Source organism: Monodelphis domestica, chromosome 8 (assembly GCF_027887165.1).
Source record: "Monodelphis domestica isolate mMonDom1 chromosome 8, mMonDom1.pri, whole genome shotgun sequence".
Classification (NCBI taxonomy): domain Eukaryota; kingdom Metazoa; phylum Chordata; class Mammalia; order Didelphimorphia; family Didelphidae; genus Monodelphis; species Monodelphis domestica.
Window position 1 is genome coordinate 109,353,527 of NC_077234.1, and position 18,301 is coordinate 109,371,827.

At 36.4% G+C, this 18,301-nt stretch overlaps 1 protein-coding gene across 2 annotated transcripts in view; it reads left to right on the forward strand.

The window, feature by feature from the left end:
- The first annotated feature begins 250 nt into the window (after positions 1 to 250).
- TDRD3 (tudor domain containing 3) overlaps positions 251 to 18,301 on the forward strand; it is a 200,567-nt gene continuing 182,516 nt past the window's right edge. For both annotated transcript variants that reach the window (XM_056807205.1, XM_056807206.1), the window contains exon 1: positions 251 to 484. In XM_056807205.1, coding sequence (XP_056663183.1) covers positions 444 to 484 — 41 coding nt within the window. In that variant the 5' untranslated portion in view covers positions 251 to 443. The remainder of the gene's footprint in view (positions 485 to 18,301) is intronic.

Genomic DNA, 18,301 nt, shown 5'->3' on the forward strand with positions numbered 1-18,301 from the left:
TCCCCTACGAGGCTCCACGTCGGTCCCGAAAAAACCCGGCAGTAGATTTTCAGCGGGAGGACCGGACTTGGAGTCCAAGAGTCCATGGAATCTGCATTCGCTCGTCCGAGGCAATACCTCCAGGCCACGACACAAAGACTCGGGATAAGGACTAAGCTAGTACTACAAGTTGCAATGGAAACACGGCCTCAGGAAGGCTCAAAGCCCCTCCCTCCGCCCCTGAGCCCTCCTCTTCCTCCTGCGGCGGGCGCGAAAACCAGGAGGCCGGGAGTAGTTGCACCGCGCTGGGTCGTGCCGGCGAACGTACTGAGCATGCTCAGTAGCACGAACGGGGGGTACGGGGCTTTTTTTTTTTTTTTTGGTCTCCAGTCTGAGGCCTCCTGTCCCCCCTCCCCCTCCTCCGGCCCCCCCGATTCCCCCTCCCCCCAAGCCGGAGAGCTGCCATGGCTGAGGTCCCGAGCGCGGCGCTGTCCCAGGCGGGTTGGTAAGTGGTTCTTCTCGGCGGTCCCCGTCTTCTCTTGCCGCGGGCCGGGCCCGGGCCCCGGAGGCCGGCGAGAGCCGGAGGGAGGGCCGGAGGGCGGGGGAAGTGCGCTTACCTGGGGAAAGGGGGGGCAGGCACAGGCCGCCCGAGGCCTCTCCTGCAACCTCCCGCCGGGCCCCGCCCCGACCCCAGCCCCAGCCCAGCCCGTCCCCGGCGGCTCCAAGCGGAGGCCTCCCTCCCCCCGCCCCCCAAACTCCCCAAACTGGCGGCCGCGGGTTCGAGGCTCGGGGCTCGGCGTCCTGTTAGGCCTCTCTTGCCCTTCTGAGCCTGCCTGCCGGCCCCTGACTGCTTTCCAAGCCCTCGGCCCTTCTAGGCTCTGAGAACCTTATACCCCAGCCTCCCCACCCTCGGGAAACCCAGCGACCCTGGACCCCTGACCATCCCTCGCTCCAGGCGCGCCATCTCCCGACTCTGTGCCTTTGCATTGGCGGCTCCCCATGCCCATTCCACCCTCTCTCCCCCTTGCTTTCTGGCTCCTTTCAAGTCTCAGCTTAAAAATCCATCATCCCAACCCCGCGTAATGCGAATCTCTCCTTTCTTTAGTTGCCCTGGTCTTATCTTGTTTTGTACACCTTGGTTTGCAGGCTGTACCTCTCTTTAGATTGTGAGCTCCCTGAAGGCAGGGGCTATTTTTGTGTAGCTTTGTACCCCCAGCGTTTAGCTTACTTGTAGGTAAGAGTTTGATAAATGCTTATGGATTGATTGCTCGTGGGTGCTGCAGAGGACAGTGCCTGGGAGAGATCTGCTTTAGTCGTCCCACTGACAGCTACCTTCTTCTTGCCAGCCTTGCTTATATTTGGGGAGAAAGATGCTATTCTGCCCTCGGAAAAAATGGCTTAAGTAGATGATCATGAACACTAGCCCAAAGTTGGAGAGGAAAAGAAATTGAGTGGGAATCTGAAAGGCCCGTCAGCACTTCTTTGGTGTTACTGTCTTATTTCATTAGGTTTTCAACTAAGTGACGGACAACTGTTCTCCGAAGCACAGACTTTAATTGGCTGGGAATATTTAAGACATGCCGTTCAGTACATTTTCTTAAAAGAATAGCGTCAGAAAATATCAATTTCATAATAGAGATCTTAGTGTTTTAAGAACAATTAAAATACTTTGAGTGGAAATTCAACTATGGAGACACATGGTGGCATGAGCCAGGATACTGAGGCTTTACTCTTCTTGAAAAGTTCAGATAAAAGAGCCGTCTGTCATAGTTGAGAAACTGTACTGAGTTTTATTTAATCTTACTAATTGCTATTTTTCAATGGCAGAGCTGGTTTTAACAATCTGGGCCTAAGTCTTGCACCTATTTCTAAGCAAATTTCATGACCCTGGTGAGGGACTTGGTCTCTGTGAGACTCATTGGCCTCATCTGTGGACTAGATAATGCTTTAAAATAGATATTTTCTTTGTCTTTACACTTTCTGGGGTACTTTGCATGTATCTTTTATTTTTGCTTTCCCCATCTCCTGTTCACAATTTTTATTTTGTGTTGTGTGTATGCATACGCTCTATCCCCCTTAGATGAAAGTCAGTAAGAATAGAGGTTATTTTTCATATTTGTGTCCTCAGTACCAACCACATTGCCTTGCTTATAGCAGACTTTATTTTGGTTTCAGTTAAATTGAAAAGGGAAGTAGAGGGAGGACCTTTTAGGCAGGGAACACCTTGCAAGTACAAAGATGTGGAACCTTTAAATGAAAGGTGTGTTCTGGGGAGAGTCAACCAGTTTGGCAGGATTGGAAGCATTTTTAGGTAAAAGCTGTAAACATGAGTTTTTATTCCTTTTTCTTCAGGGAAGCAATGTATTTGTTTATGAGACTGGGAATCAGGGATATGGGTTCCTCTAGTCCTAACTGCCAATAATGAACTCTGGGGCCTAGGTGTCTCAACTTGTAAAATTAGAAGGTTAAACTAGATGATCTCTGAGGTTTCTTCCAATATGAAAATTCAGTGATTCTCTGGTTAGCTAAGGTTTGAAGCAGTTTGTAATCCAAGCCTGAATTCATCTTTCAGTTCAGGACCTCTAACACCACCAGTTATCACTTGAATTTGAATGAACTAGAGTCAGATCATGTTGCTTGAAACATGACTTAGTGATTTAGCAAAAACTTGATATAATACAAGGTCAGGCACAAATTTTTATTGTTTAATACCAAGCAGCATTTCATAGGGATTTTTATTGTATTTTGAAATTAACATCCAGCCATAGCCTACTCCATCATGGATAGCTGAATGAATTCTCTTCTATGTCAAGAGTTTCTCTTGTATCTCAAGGATTGGGTACTAGGATCACTTAATGAGAAATCAAGATAGGCACTATCTAGGGCAATATGCAAGAAAAGAAAAGATTTCCAGGTAATCATATTGATCTATATAGTTTTTGATTAGGATTGAAATAAAATTTTAGGTAAGCAATATACAAAGAAAGAGGCCTAGGAAGAATTTTTTTTTCTTCTGGAGATAATTTTATGCAGTTTTGCCTTTCTCTAAACTTACTGTTGGAAAAGCCAGTGGACATCCTTAAATATCTCACAAGCAAGAGACCAACTTAAATTGACTCTGAGGACCAAGCTGGAAGATTCCTCTTTGAGTTACAGTGTAATATATGCTAATCAAACATTTATTAGTCACTTACTGTATGCCAGGCACCATGCTAAGGCTTAGCAATATAAAAAAAAAAAGGCAAGAAAACCCCTCCTTCAAATCCCATGGCCTTTGAACTCAAGGAATTTACAGTTCTAATTGGGGGAGAGCTAGGGAAAAGGTGAAGACATGGTGTGTTTGAGTAAGTCACTGTAGCTGAGTTGTAGAGAATGTGAAAGATAATTAAGGGACCAGATTATAAAGAACTTTAAATGCCAAATAGAGAAGCTTTTATATGATTTGGGAGGCAAGGGGGAGCCACTGGAGCTTCCTGAGGAGGTGGATGATATCATTAGAACTATTCTTTAGGAAGATTGCTTTGGCAGATCTGTGATCATTGCTCTGAAGTGGGGAGAGACCTTAGTCATGGAGACTAATTGGAAAGCAATTGCAGTAGCCAGGCTTGAGAAGATGAGTGCTTGAACAAAGGTCATAGCTGTGGAGAATAGAGAGAAGGGGAAACAAGATTTTGTGAAGATAGAAGTAGGAAGATCCTACAAAGATTTGGATATATGAGGTGAGGGAAAGTGAGTAGTAATGAGGACCTGGGTTGTAGGCCTTGGTAACTAGGAGAATATTGCCTTAGACAGGGAAATTCCAGCAAGGTACTGGTGGGTGAGAAGGTTTGAGGAGTTGGAAGGGAGATAATGAGTTTTGCTTTGTACTTGCTGAATTTGAAAAGTTTATAGGATATTTGGTTTGTGATGTCTAAGAGGCAAATGGAGATATATAATTAGCTCATCAGAAACTATATAGAGTTTTTGTATAAAGATCTGAGAATCATCTTCATCAAGATGGCAATTGGACCTATGGCAGCAAATAAAATATAATAGAGTGAAGAGTCTGACAAGGACAGAGCCTTGGGGGACATTTATAGTTTGAATGCATGACATGTATAAAGAACCAGTAAAGTCAAATAGGAGTAGAACCTGTAGAAGGTGGAGAGCTCTAACTACCAGAGAATCAGGATAGGCTTCATGTAAGAGTTGACATCTTTCTAGAGTAATTTATAGTTCCTTGGGTACAGCATCTGCCCAGCAAATGTCTTACATATTGCATATACTTAATATAATAATAGAATCTAAGAATTAGAGGATACTTAAAGGCCTTTTGGCTGAAGGTCTTAGTTGAAAGTGAAACCATACCACTTCTTACTATCTGTAATTTTTAAGTTTTCCTTATACTTAGCATAACTTTACTCCTCTGAAACTTTTTTCCATTGTTTCTGGTTTTGTTCTTTTGGACCAAGCAAAATATTTTAATCCCATTTCTTGTATAGCTTTTCAAGTGCCTTAAGAGGGCTGTCATGTCTCCTCCCGCCCCAATAGTTTAAACATCCCTAATATCTTTAATCAATCCTACAAAAAAGATTTAATCTTTTTAGTTCTCATGGACCTCTTTGACAGTATAGTGAAGCCTATAGAACTTTTATCAGAATATTTGTAAATGCATAAAATAAAATATAGCAAATTACAGAGGAAATTGACTGTATTGAAAGTTATTAGAGTATTTAAAAAAATCCTCATAACTTAACAAACTCTTAGCTAAGAACTGTTATACAGCATAATTTTGAGGCCTATCAGCATTCTCTGGACACTTTTCTGGACATTCCAGTTTATCAGGGTCCTCCTTAAAATGTAATTGTTGAATCAAATTAATAATCTTCTGAGATAGAAAGATTAATTGACTTGTCCATTGTCAGAGGTCTAAAAAAATCATAGAGCAATGAACTTGAACTTGGGTATCCTGACTTCAAATAACATGTCTGTTCCACTATATCACAGCTTCCTTTTCTAATTAATTAAAAGGTGTCTTGTTAGTAGGCAGAAACCCCCCCAATTTGTTATTTTTTCATATTCTTCCCTAAAAAATGATAATTCTTGTTTGATATTAGTAGGAATGGAAGCTCTTTGAAGGAGATTTGTGTGACATAGTAGTACTGAGTTCATAGGAATTGTAGGTTTGAAAAAATACCACTATTTCGCAAGATTTTTCTTAGATCAGACTGGAGCAACAGTTTTAGTGGTATTCTTGGATTTCTAGGAATTTCTAAAATAAAAATCTTTATTGATTACTTTAAATATATTTTTCTTTATGAAGAGGCATTAGGGTATATTAAAATCCATGTTCATTTATGCTGTCTTTGCTTTTTGTAAGATTAGAATTGGCTTAACTAGGCTCCTAGTGCCTAATTAATAGGGTAATATGCCAAACAAAATATAGTGCCTAAATCAAATCCAATAGGATGGAACTAGAGATGCTATCTGTAATTTCATTGGCATAGGGGGCTCCTAGGCAATGAATATCTCCGCACCAGTGCTGATTTACTCCTTCTCTTTGATTTACAGTCTAGTTGCTTAGAGTCTTGAGAAATTAAATTGCTAGTGTCACATACATAGTCAGAATGTGAAAGAGTTTAGATTTGAACCCAAGTCTTCCTGGGCTTGAGACTGACTCTTGATCAGCTATGCCAATCTGTCTCATTTGGCCATAGTAACAATTTTAAAAATGAGAAAAAAAAAATCATTACCTGAAGATGCTTTTGGCATTATCATTTCTTTGATTGTCTTGAGTTCTATTCTCAAATAAAACCCTTTTTGGTGCTTGGTTACTGTCTCCACCCACAGCTACCACTTTAGTTCAGACTCTTATCACCTTTCCCCTAAACTATTGCAATAACATTTGTCCCCCTCACATCTCTTCCTCATTCCAATCTATCCCCCATATCAATATGATTTTCATAAAGTACCAATTTGACCTTTGGAAATTACTAAATTCTAGTAGCTTCATATTCATTAAGAATCAAATATAAACTCCTCTGCCATTTAAAGATCTTCACAATTTGATCTTATATATTCCTCCCTTTCTTGTATATTATGGTCTATCTAAACTGGCCTTTATACTGTTCTTTCTATGTGATATACATTTCTTATCTTTCCTGTCTTTGTATCATTTTTTCTTTTCTAGAATATACTATCCCACTTCTGCTTCTTAAAACCAGTTTTTTTCTAGGTTCAGCTTGATAGCTACCTTCTATGAGAAGTCTTTCTCCCAGCTGCTAGTGCTTTTTCATGTGTCTATTTTGTATCTCTTTTGTATATATTTATATTTATATAAGGACATCACGTCTCTCCTGGCTATCATAAGCTCCATTTGGGCAGTGATATTTTACTTTGTACTTAGCTTGCTATACTACAGAAGATTTTCCCATATTTTTAGTAAGACTACCTTTTCATGGTCATGGACTGATTTCTGGTTTTTCCTATAGATTTTTCCAATGATTATGTGTGCACATTCCTTGAAGTAAGTTTCTAAGAAATTTGTGTTAGACTCCTACATATTTGTGTGTATAGATACACACACATTTGCATGTGTTCATTTGGGCCTGTGATTCATTGATACAAGAGACTCCCAGCGTAGAAAATTCCTTTGATGTTGTCCATAAATAGCTTGTTTGTAACTTAGCATCTAAGAGCATTGCTTGAGATATTGAAAGCTTTCAGTGACCTGACCATGGTCATGCAGCTAGTACAGGCCAAAGGTAGGTCTGAAATCAGTCTTCTTAACTTTTTAGAGTCACCTTATGTTGAGCTATCTTTGTCACTTTTTATTCTTATTTCTCTAAAAGAAAAAAAGCCAACATCCTTTTTAACTTCAACATTTTAAAGATTTTTGTCTCCAATAAAAAGTTTGTTTAAAAATGTTATTTTTCTAAAACTGAAAAAGATTAATTTGTTAGCTCAAATAATCCTATAACTTCAGAATTACAAGAGATCATAAAAGCCAACTTTATACTGATACAGACAGCACAAGATACAATTTAATAATGACACATTTCTATGTAAAACTTTTGCCTTATTCTATGCAGTTGAATTGTTTGTATTATAAATGTAATTTTTGGGTTAGGTACTTTAATGTTAACTTCAAACATTTGAATGAATCTAATTTTATGTGATAAGTTCTTGAAACTATGTCTGAGAGAAAAATGACAGACTTATAAATTTACTGAATTTGAAAGCATTAAACAAAGTTGAACTTTTGTTGGACATGAGTTTGTTTAGGGCCAAAGAAAACATAGCAAAAAAGATAATTATAGAAAAATATTTTCCTTCAATATCTCTTGGTCATTTTGACTCAATGCTAGTCTTCAGACTTTTTTGACTGCTCATCCCTATCAGTAAAATATGTTTGAGCCCATAATCTACTATGTTCATGTTTATTTCTAAATTATATACATTTCTATGAAAAACATTGTCTACCTCATAAAAAAGTAATTTGAAAGATTAGAGAAAGATGAAATAAACAATATAAAATAAAAAAAATTATCAGTGTTATAAGCATCTTTTTGCTTGAGTAATAGAAATAAATGTTTCTAAATCTAAATCATTTTGGAAAATCTGTGTCCTGGAGAATAAGGCTGACTTATAAAAATATTCATCAATAATTTAGTTAGTTATTTTTATCAATGTAGCTATGAGGTGAATTTCTTTTAAACATAGTTTTTTAAAAAGTGAAAAGGTACACAATACAAGAATCAAATAATAGGACATAACAGGCAATAAATGCAATAGCTTTCCATCAGGAGTCATGTTTCTCTGTGGGTAGATATTCTTCATATATGTTTCAGAAACCACAAACAAAAGTAAATTATTTCTTATTTAAATTCAAAACAAAGTTTTCAGCATAAATCCATACTTCTTTTTATGGGTCTGCTTAAAATGGAAGCTATCATTATCATCCTTTGATTTCTTATTCATGTTTCAGTATTTTAGTTGTGTTTTTGTTTGAGTGAGAGGAACAGCAAAAATGTAGAATGGGAGAGGAGTGATTAGGCCATATTATAGGACTTTAAATGACCAACGAGGCTTTTATATTTGATCTTGGAAGTAACTGGAAATCCTTGTAGTTTTATTTAGTAGGGCTGGGAACAGGGGAGGGTGAGGTGAGTGTACTAGTCAGATTTGGACCTTAGGAAAATAACTGTGGCAATTATATGGAGAGTATATTAGATTGGGGAGGTGGCTAAGCAAGGAGGTGATTATTCAGTAGGCCAAGCAAGGGGTGATGAAGGCCTAGATTATTGTAGGGGTTATTTAAATGGACAGAAAGAAGTGAATATGAGAGATGTGATGAGACAGCTTTTACATCTGTGTGTGTGTGTGTGTGTGTGTGTGTGTATATATATATATATATATAGTGAGAGGATGGCACAGAGTTCATGAACTTGTGAAGGATGGTGCCTCTTTCCCTCCCCAAAACAATTCCTAAGAGGATGAGTGGGACAGGACAGGATGGGGGGAGATAATGAAATGAGATCTGTGATACAGTCTGTCTATGCTTGCTCATCCTGTGGCACCCAAAAGGGAAAAAGGAAGAAGGACCAAAAACTGGGGCTGCTAATTGTTTTTCTTTCTGTGAAGCACTTATCATAGCCCCATGGACTTCCAAGGGATGGGAGGTGGGGAAAGGGGATTTTTCCTATGACATCTGAGCAGCTGTTGCTCTGAGTACAGGGATTGGGGATAGGTAATAACTGCCGTGAAGGGTTGGCTGAATTATGGTGTCGAATTGGGTTAATTGGAAGCTTGCACAGTTTTAATGATAATGAGTGAGGGGTGTGTGTGGTTATTTTGGAGACAAGTCTCACATAATTGGCTGTTGCTGGGAGATTGGGATTTGAACTTCCCACCTCCTGATTGGTTGATCACACATTCCTTTGGATCATGCTGCATTTCACACTTTCATGACCACTGGTATAAAAAAGCTCATAATAAAAGTCCAGGGCCTGGGAAGGGCCCTGAATCATCTTCCTCTTCCTTCTCCCTTCATCCCTCCACTTTCTCTCTTCTCTATATTTTGTAGACCATCTTAACATTTCACAATGACAAAGCTAACAGTTGATCTGTAGTCAAGTCCAGTTAACAGAGAAGAATGGCTTCTGTAGGCCCTGGAAATTGCTCTTTGAAACCAACAAAATAATACTACAAGTGTGACTGAACTTACCTATACTGCCTCCCAACAGTCTTTGCAGTCATTCAACTCTTCTCTCCATGTTCCATCTTTTCCCCTTTTGCAACCCATCCTTAGACTCTTTTTGCTCTAGTCTTTATCTTGTTGAATAAAGATTGACATATTGGTTACACATGAATCTTGGTATAAAGGATGCTTGTCCTATTCACAGAATTTTTTAAAAATTAAAAACATTTTATTGATTCTTTTTGTCTTTATGGTAAGTTGTGAAAATAAGGTAGTGTGTTTTCCTTTTTTTTTGGAGTCGTAGAGTTTTTTTTTTACCACAATTTTCATTTAAATATTATTGATGTCCTGTGTTTTTTCTTTTTTTAAAAACTATATAAAATAGAACATGTGGTATTAGTAACAGGTAATACTTTGTATTCAGTGTTATGGATCCTATACATGGTATCTTCCTCTCTAGAATATTTTTCTACTTCTCTTAACAGTCAACAACTATCATATTGATTTATATGGTTTGTGATATTGCAGTATCTAAAGGTAATAAGCCTTGTTGACCTTTTGACTTACAGTATAAGTTGTATACTTTGTTTCCTGTACTATCATTGTAAATTGCTAAGAACTATTAGATATTCTGTTAGATCCTGCAAGTTTCAGGTTTTGATGTGCTGTTTGCAGTGATTTTTGGTGAATAAACTATAAATCTAGTTTGAACTGCCTGTAGACTTGACTGCTTCAAGCAAGAAGGGGTATAAAAAGAAGCTTGCTATCTCAGCAGAATGAAAAATGTTTTCTCCTTTAACTCAGCAGTATTTGCTAAGTCAAGTAAAAATTGTATAGTGAGATTTCAAAAACCATAATAGTATAACCATATTAAGATTTCCCCCTTTTACTTAAGCTTCCCTACAAAAAAGTAGGGTGTTATAACTTGCTATTTTGGTTTGACATGTTATAGTGAAATCTTGGCTATCTAGAGGCTCATTTTCATTACCCTAATATTTCTTAAATGACTTATGGACCTGGGGAGAAAAATGCACATTAAGTAGCAAAAGAAGCAGCCTTCCTAAGTGCCCAAGAGACAGTTAAGGAGAACTGAAATTCTGAAGATATGATACCTACCACACCATAACAGGGGGAAAAAAGAGGGACAGCATGGTGGTTATTTTCAGAAATGGTAGTGATTAGAGTGGTGACAGTGGTGGTGAACAAATAGTGGCTGAACAGTAGAGAAGAGAGAGCCAGTGACTAATAAACAATGACTAGCACAGCTCTGAAAGGGGAGTGGGGTTCCAGCAAACTTCAATGTGTTTGTGTGTATGAAAACAGCTACAGTAGATTAATTTAGTGCTTTAGAAAGCATAGGACATCTCTAAGGCATGAGAAGTTTGTGCACTGTGTCATTTTAGGGAAAACCCATAACAAAATTTGTATCTTTTGAAGTTGAAGGCATATTAGTTGATTATAGCTAGCATTTATATGGGACTTTAAAGTTTTCAGTGTGCATTATTAATCTTATTTTATCTTCACATCAACTCATGGAGGCAGGTGCTTTTATCCCCATTTTATAGATGAGGAAACTGTGTCTGACAGCAGATATATGACTTGTGCAAGGTCTCATAGTTGATGTCTAAGGATAGATTTGTACTCAGGTTTTTCTGTCTATGAGTCTGTCACTTTCTACATTGTACCATCTTGCTGTACCTGTAATAGGATCAAATATCTAGTGCCACACACCTCAGATTTTACAGATGAGGAAACTGAGATCCAGGGAGGTTAAATGACTTGTTTAAGGTCATTCCTAGGAAGCATCGGAGGTGGGGTTTGTTTCCAGGTCCTTTTACTCCATAGCCACTTTTACCACTTTGTGTGTGTGTGTGTGTGTGTGTGTGTGTGTGTGTGTGTGTGTGTGTGTGTTGTATATTGTAAATCTTGAAATTTCTCAGACTTGTGAATGTTAAAAATTTCCACATTGAGGAATCCTCCATTGGAACAAATTCCCTACTGGAAACGTTCCCCATTTTGATGTGAGAACTCGCCAGGATCAGAAATGGGAGGACCTCTACTCCACCCGTACTTAAGACTGCTTTAGGGGAGAAAACTCCTTGCTAAACAATGAAAGTACTTGGACCCATGCTTATAATAAGGCAAGGAGTTCCTTGAGCCATGCCTGTTCTTTAGAATTGATACAATGGGATGCTAGGTACCTAAAAGGGTCGGGCAAGTTTTCTCTTAATGAGATTAGTTGACTCAGCTGTGTTTTCTCTGGTTCAGATTTACTGAGGGGATTAGTTGACACAGCAGCATTTTCTCTGGTTCAGACTTACTGAGGAGGTTAGTCGACTTAGCAGGAATTCAGATGGGCTGTCTTTTAGAAACAGTGAATGGTAGATGGAAGAACTTAGGGGAGGTGACATAGGAAAAAACCTCCTATATAAGAAAAGGAATCTCTTGAGCAAGGGATCCTTGGAGGCTTGGAGATCCTTGGAGATAGATCCTTTTGGAGGAGGCTTTTGAAGGCTTTGAAGGAGATTCTTTTGGAGATCGCTTGAGAAGGAGCTCTTGGAGGAATTCTCTAAGAAGGTCTCTCAAGGGAGGCAGACTCTGGCGGGAACTCCCTCTAGGGAGACTCTGTCCCTCTGAATCCCTTACTTGGACAATCTTATGGTGAGTGATAACTGACTGGTTTCTCTCTTAAGGCTTAGGCCTGGGTTGGCCAGGCCTGCCCTGGGCTGACCTATTCTTTTCTCATTAATTCCTTTTCTCTCTCCTTCTCCTTTTCTTTAATTCCTCATTGTATTATTAATTAAATTCTCTATAAAACCCAGTTGACTTGGGCATATTCATAATTTGGGAATATATTCCCTGGCGACCACCTTATATTTGATTTAAAAACCAAGACACTGTAGTGAAACATATTTTCTGCGGTCAAATTTACTCACCCTCTCTTATATCTATCACAATTTATATCTTCCACCATTTTAACTCACTACAGTTTACAACATCAACCATTTTAATTATTACAACATTAATGCATGTTTTTGTTTGAGAAAGGGGTAATTGTATTCTAAAACCATTAGGACTGTGATTTGTAATATATACCTATAAAAGGAATCTTTTCCACTTTGATCATAATGAACATTTTGCAGTTACAAAAAAATGAATCTCTCAATCGCTGAGTAAGCTTTCATTATTTAATACTTTAAAAAATTAAATTATATAGCTTTAATATTACTTACCTGCAGAACTCTTCCTTTATAGAACTGACTATACCATTTACTTTGACTCTTAAAAGAAACTCTTATCAGGTGAGTGACTAGAAAAAGGTCACATTTGAAAGTGCTGTCATGACAAGTATGCTTTTTTGGAGGGGGGAGGAGAAGCATTGGACTTTTTACCATGCAGCAGTTTTGAAAGGAAAGATTTATGTTAGATATTAGGAAAGGTGAGCTCTGTGTAAAGAGTTATTGCAGTCTTGTACAATTTTTCATATACTATCAAAAAGGAAGGCACAAGTTACCTTTTCCTTCTGTAGAGGCTCTTTTTTTCTTTGAGGAACTAAAGGATTGCTTGAATTGGTTTTCTTAGGCACTTTAAAGCCTGTAGTTAGCCAGAAGGTTTTACTCTAGCCTAGAATCTGAGTGGCAAACTTAGTTCCCTAAAGTTCTCATGTGTTTTGCCTAATCTTCAGTACCACAGAATTAAAGTCATTGCTCTCAAATTTATAATTTCATACTAGTGCATTTCCAATCTTTAGATACCTAGTTTATCTGATAATGAATTTTTTAAATTGGAGGAAAAATACTACCAATATTAGTTTATTTTTTTCTTGAATAGTCACATAGGTTTGCCCAAGTACTAAGTAGGGAATATCTTAATGGCATGAATTATTTTAGTTCTTTTTGTATTTTGCCTTAGTCTATTGATTGCTGAAACAATATTTATAAAGGGGAACTCCTAATTAAATTTTCATATCTTGTGATGATAGTTGGATTACTGATTAGTTTTACTTTCCACTCCTTAGGCATTAGTTAGGTTATTTGCTTTAGAATAAACTTTCAAAGAAACCCAAAGTTGTGGGTATAATCTCCATGGGATTGTCAGTTAAAAATTTTTTTTTATATATTCCATTTTTTCCTATTACACATAAAAACAATTTTTAACCTTTGTTTTTTACAGTTTTGAGTTCCAAATTTTCTCTTTCCCCTGTCTCTTATTATCCTTCATTGAGAAGGCAAGCAGTTTGCTATAGGTTATACATTTGTAGTCAGACAAAATATACTTACATATTAGTCATGATGTAAAAGAAAACAAACCAGAAAACCTCCAAGAAAAATAAATAAAGGAAAAATGAAGTATGCTTCAGTCTTTATTCTATCAGTTTCTATTCAGTTCTTTCTTTGGTGTATAGTATTTCTCATAAGTCCTTCAGAATCATCTTGAATCATTGTATTACTTATAATAAAGTCATTCACAGTTGATCATTGTATAAGATTGCTGTAACTTAACACATTCAAATGCAGGCATACAAAATAGGTTATTAAAAACAAAGGCAAAAAATCCATAAAATTTTTGAAAAATTATGTGCTAAATCTGCATCACTTTTTAAATGGCATAAAGTCTTGTAGCAGTTTGCCTAATCAGTTACATTCTTTTGCTGCTGCATTAGCTCCTGAAGCTTCACTCTTTGTCTGGAAATCACACTTGTAACATGTTGTGTCCACACCAGAGCAGTGTTTTCATTAACACTATATTAATAATGACCCCAAAGGAAAAAAAAATAGCTCCAAAGTACAGTAGTGATACCAGTAGCTCTCATAAGCCTAAGAAAAGTTGTGAAGTGCCTGGTTTGTTCATAGAAGAAATATGTATTAAAATAATGGAGTTTGCTTTCATATGTGATTTTCAACTTATGGGAAGGATCTTAGAATGTATTGGTCTTACTCTACAATGTTCTTTTGGTTCTGCTTATTTTACTTTGTATCAATTCATGTTAGTCTTTCCAGGTTTTCCTGAAAGCATCTTGCTTATCATTTCTTATAGCACAAGAGTATTCCATCACAGTCATATACCGCAACTTGTTTAGCTATTCCACAGTAGACAGGCATCCTCTTGGTTTTGAATTCTTTTCTACCACAAAAATAGCCACTATAAATATTTTTGTTCATATAGGTCTTTTCCCCTTAAAAAAAATCTTATTGGAATACAGACCTAATAATAGTACTGCTGGGTCAAAAGATATGCACAGTTTTAGAGCCCTTTGAGTATAGTTCCAAATTTTTCTCCAGAATGGTTGGATCAGATCACAATTCCACTAACAGTGCATTAATGTTCTAGTTTTCCCATATCCCTTCCAATATTTGCCATTTTCCTTTTATGCCATATTAACCAATCTCATAGGTATGTTTAATTTGCATTTCATTTATTAGTTGATTTAGAGCACTTTTTAAATATGACTACATAGAGTTTTGATTTCTACTTTTGAAAACTGCCTGTTCATACACTTTGATTGTCAACTGGAGAATGATTCATATTCTTGCAAGTTTGATTCAGTTCTCTATACATTTGAGATAGAGGCCTTATCAGAGAAATTTGCTATTAAACTTTTCTCCAAGTTTTCTGCTTTTCTTCTAATCTTGGCTATATTGGTTTTATTTGTGCATTTAATATTATTTAAGTTAATATCTTGCAACGCATGCTCTGTCTGTCTCTGTCTCTCTCCCATTTGGTAAAAAATTCTTCCTTTATTCATAGATCTGAAAGGCAAACTATTCTGCACTCTCCCAATTTGCTTGTGGCATCACCCTTTATGTCTGAATCATATACCTATTTCCAGTTTTCCCAGTAGATTTTTAAAGAGTGAGTTCTTGTCCCCAAAATTTGGATCTTTGTATTTATCAAACACAAGAGTACCATGTTTATTTCCTACTGTGAATTGTGTACTTTATCTATTCTTCTGATCCACTACTTTATTTCTTAGACAGTCCAAATTGTTTTGAAGATTATTGCTTTGTAATAACAATTCAAGCTCTGGTACTGACTGCTAGGCCACCTTCCTTCACATTTTTTTCATTAATTTTCTTGATATTCTTGACCTTTTGTTCTCCTAGATTATGATTTTTTCCCTAACTCTGTGAGAAATATTTTGGTATGGCATTGAATAAATATATCAATTTAGGTGAAATTGTCATTTTTATTGTATTGGCTTAGCTTATGCATGAGTAACTAATATTTTTCTGGTTGTTTAGATCTGACTCTATTTTTGTGAAAAGGGTTTTGTGGATTATCAGTTTTGAAAAGGATGTTTAAACCTTTAACTGGCTAATAAGTATCTCATACATCCACTTGTTAAAATAAGAATCATTATGTGAACATAATAGCATGACCATTTCAGCACCTGGAAAAGATAGATGAAACCTCATCCATTTGATTAACTATTCTATTAGAATACCTTTTATGGATTCTGCACACATTTCTTGAAATGTATTAGCTCCTTTGTGCTTATAGTTCTGGGGTTTCAAAAAGGGGAGAGATTGTACCCTTTATAGAACTCTCAGGAAAAATAAAGAATAAAAAATATATTTTATTTGTACTTAGAGGTAGTGCTTTGCTGCCTTAACAGAAGATTATGGATAAATGTTTAAAGATAATTTTTCAGAGAAATCATTTAAGTTAGTGATAGTAAGAGCTAGGCTATAGTTAAATATGGTAGCTGCTGCATTTTTGGGAGTGAAAATAACTTTGATCTAGCACAAATTTTTCATTCTTGTGTTATTGTTTAATTATATAGGCATATTTTGCTTGTGCATAGTTTTATACATGTGAGTTGACTTCTCACTATAATTTATGTAATAAATAGTCATTAGCCAAGAGCACTAGTTTGCCCTTGATTATTGTAAAGGGTGAAATAATGGTTGAGACTGAAAAAATCTAAATTTAAGTGGTTGCCAAGGGAAATCCCAAATAATAAAATACCCAAGTCACCTGCCAAATTTTATGGTGATTTAATTGATAGTGGAGAAGATTAAGAAGAAGGAAGAAGAAGGTAGTCCCTCTTCCCCAGCCTGATTAGTATCAGGCGGGAGATCAGGAGATAAAGGATTAAGGGTTTGGAGTATGAAGGAGGAAGGAATCAGCCTGACCTCCAAAGGGGCTCAGCTAAGATGCCTGAACCTGAAATCAGCTCCAGGGCAAAACTCACCACCTAACACTTCAAGATGTCAGAACACTTAGCATGCTGCCAGCCAGAGTCGTCTCTCCAGGGAAAGTGACGTGCCTTATATAGATGTTTTTACATCACTTTTCTGGGTCTCATCTGTATCAATGAGGACTTAGCTTGACTTAGGACAGCCCAGAGGTCTGTCCTTTTTCTGCACATGTCTGCTGAAGGCCATCTCCTCAGATAATTTAATCTTGAGTTTGATGCAGACCTTTCAAAATCTTGTTAAACTGAGTAGGGTGGGGAATGTAGAGTTTCCAAGACCTGATTCTGTTATTCCAAGTATCTCCATTGTTATTGATCAGGAAATACCTAAATTAGATCTTCTAAAGAATGGTCTGATTAGGGTGGAATAGTTTTTAAATTCACATTATGTATAATTTTTCCTGTGATTATTACCTATTTTGATTTGAATTAACTGTGAATGAAGGAATGAATTAATGCCTTTCAGTCCCCCCCCCTTTTTTTTTCGAGAGGGGCTTACATTTATTGTGTTCTAAAACAATAAGTATTGCAAGCAGATTGAAACTTTCTTGAAATGATATTTATTTGCAAGCATTTTTGCTTTAATAATACTCCTCCCATCATATATAGAACATCAGAGAACCATTAGAATTGTTATTCACTAGTTTTCCTTTTTTGATGAATTTTGTAATTTCATTTATTTTTTTTAGTTTTCAATTAAACTTATTTTTTCAGAACTGGGCCAGAATATTCATCTGTGCCATAACATGGTTTGAATTATCTCCTGCTTCAACATATTTTTTTAAATTAAATCAAGTCAGATTGTTGGAGCTCTTTTTTATACTTCATTGTAACATTCTTATGTAAATTGAATTGTTTGGGAGTTATTCGTGATATTTCAAACAAAAGAAGAATTTAAAAAATATAATACTATAGACTTTCATATACCTAAATAATTTTTAAGAATAATGAGATAAGTCTTCAACTTGGATTTTATATAATGAAAGTTAATAACCAATATCTTATTACTTTTATAGAAAGGTGGAGAATGAAATATTGGATAGTAAACTACTCTAAGATTTAAGAATACTGAGATTGAAATCTTTGCTCTGATATATTATTTACTATTGGACCAACTTTGAAATTGTAAATTGCAGGGCAGATTCTAATCTGCACTGATAAAGGATATTTCCTTATCAATACCTCCTAATAACAATTAAATCACAGGTGAAATAGAAAAAGAAGTTAGTAATTGGGGAGTTAAGAATTATTCTGAAAACTGGAATATAACAATAATAATAGTAATAGTCAATATTTATATAGTTCTTTAAGATTTGCCAAGCAAAACTTTTTTTCTCATTTGATCCTAACAGTCCTGCTGGATGCTAATATAAATGCTTTAAAGATATTTGCCAACATTTTACAAGTTTCTTGCCAATATTGTTATATATACTATTACCCTCTTTTTTGGTAGGTGTAGAAAAAGCAATTTTAAAATGATTGAAAAACATTTTATTTGTCCAGTAAATTTGATCAGTTCTCCCCTTTGCTTGGTTGATAAGTACACTAAAACCCAAATGAAACTACCATGATTTATGGGGTGTTATATTTAAAATTACATTAATTTAATTAAGCAGGAATGAAAAAAAGAATGAGAATAGTTGTCATTATCTCTTATATGTCTTTGAATGTACTATGAATCATGTATTTTTGAAAGAGAAGATGTAGTAAATTGAGAATAATGTTAAGGACTTCTTCAAGGGTACCCTGAGAAAGTAGTGTATTTTAATGAGAAACATATTGTGGTTGAAGTTAGAAGATTCTGCTTTTGTCTATCAGTAAGCATTCATCAAGCACTTATGTTGTCCCAGCTTTGTGTCTAGCACAACTTTAGTCACTCTACCTTTCAGAACCTTAATTTCTTTATCTGTAAAATTGGAACAATTATATTTGAAATACCTAACTCA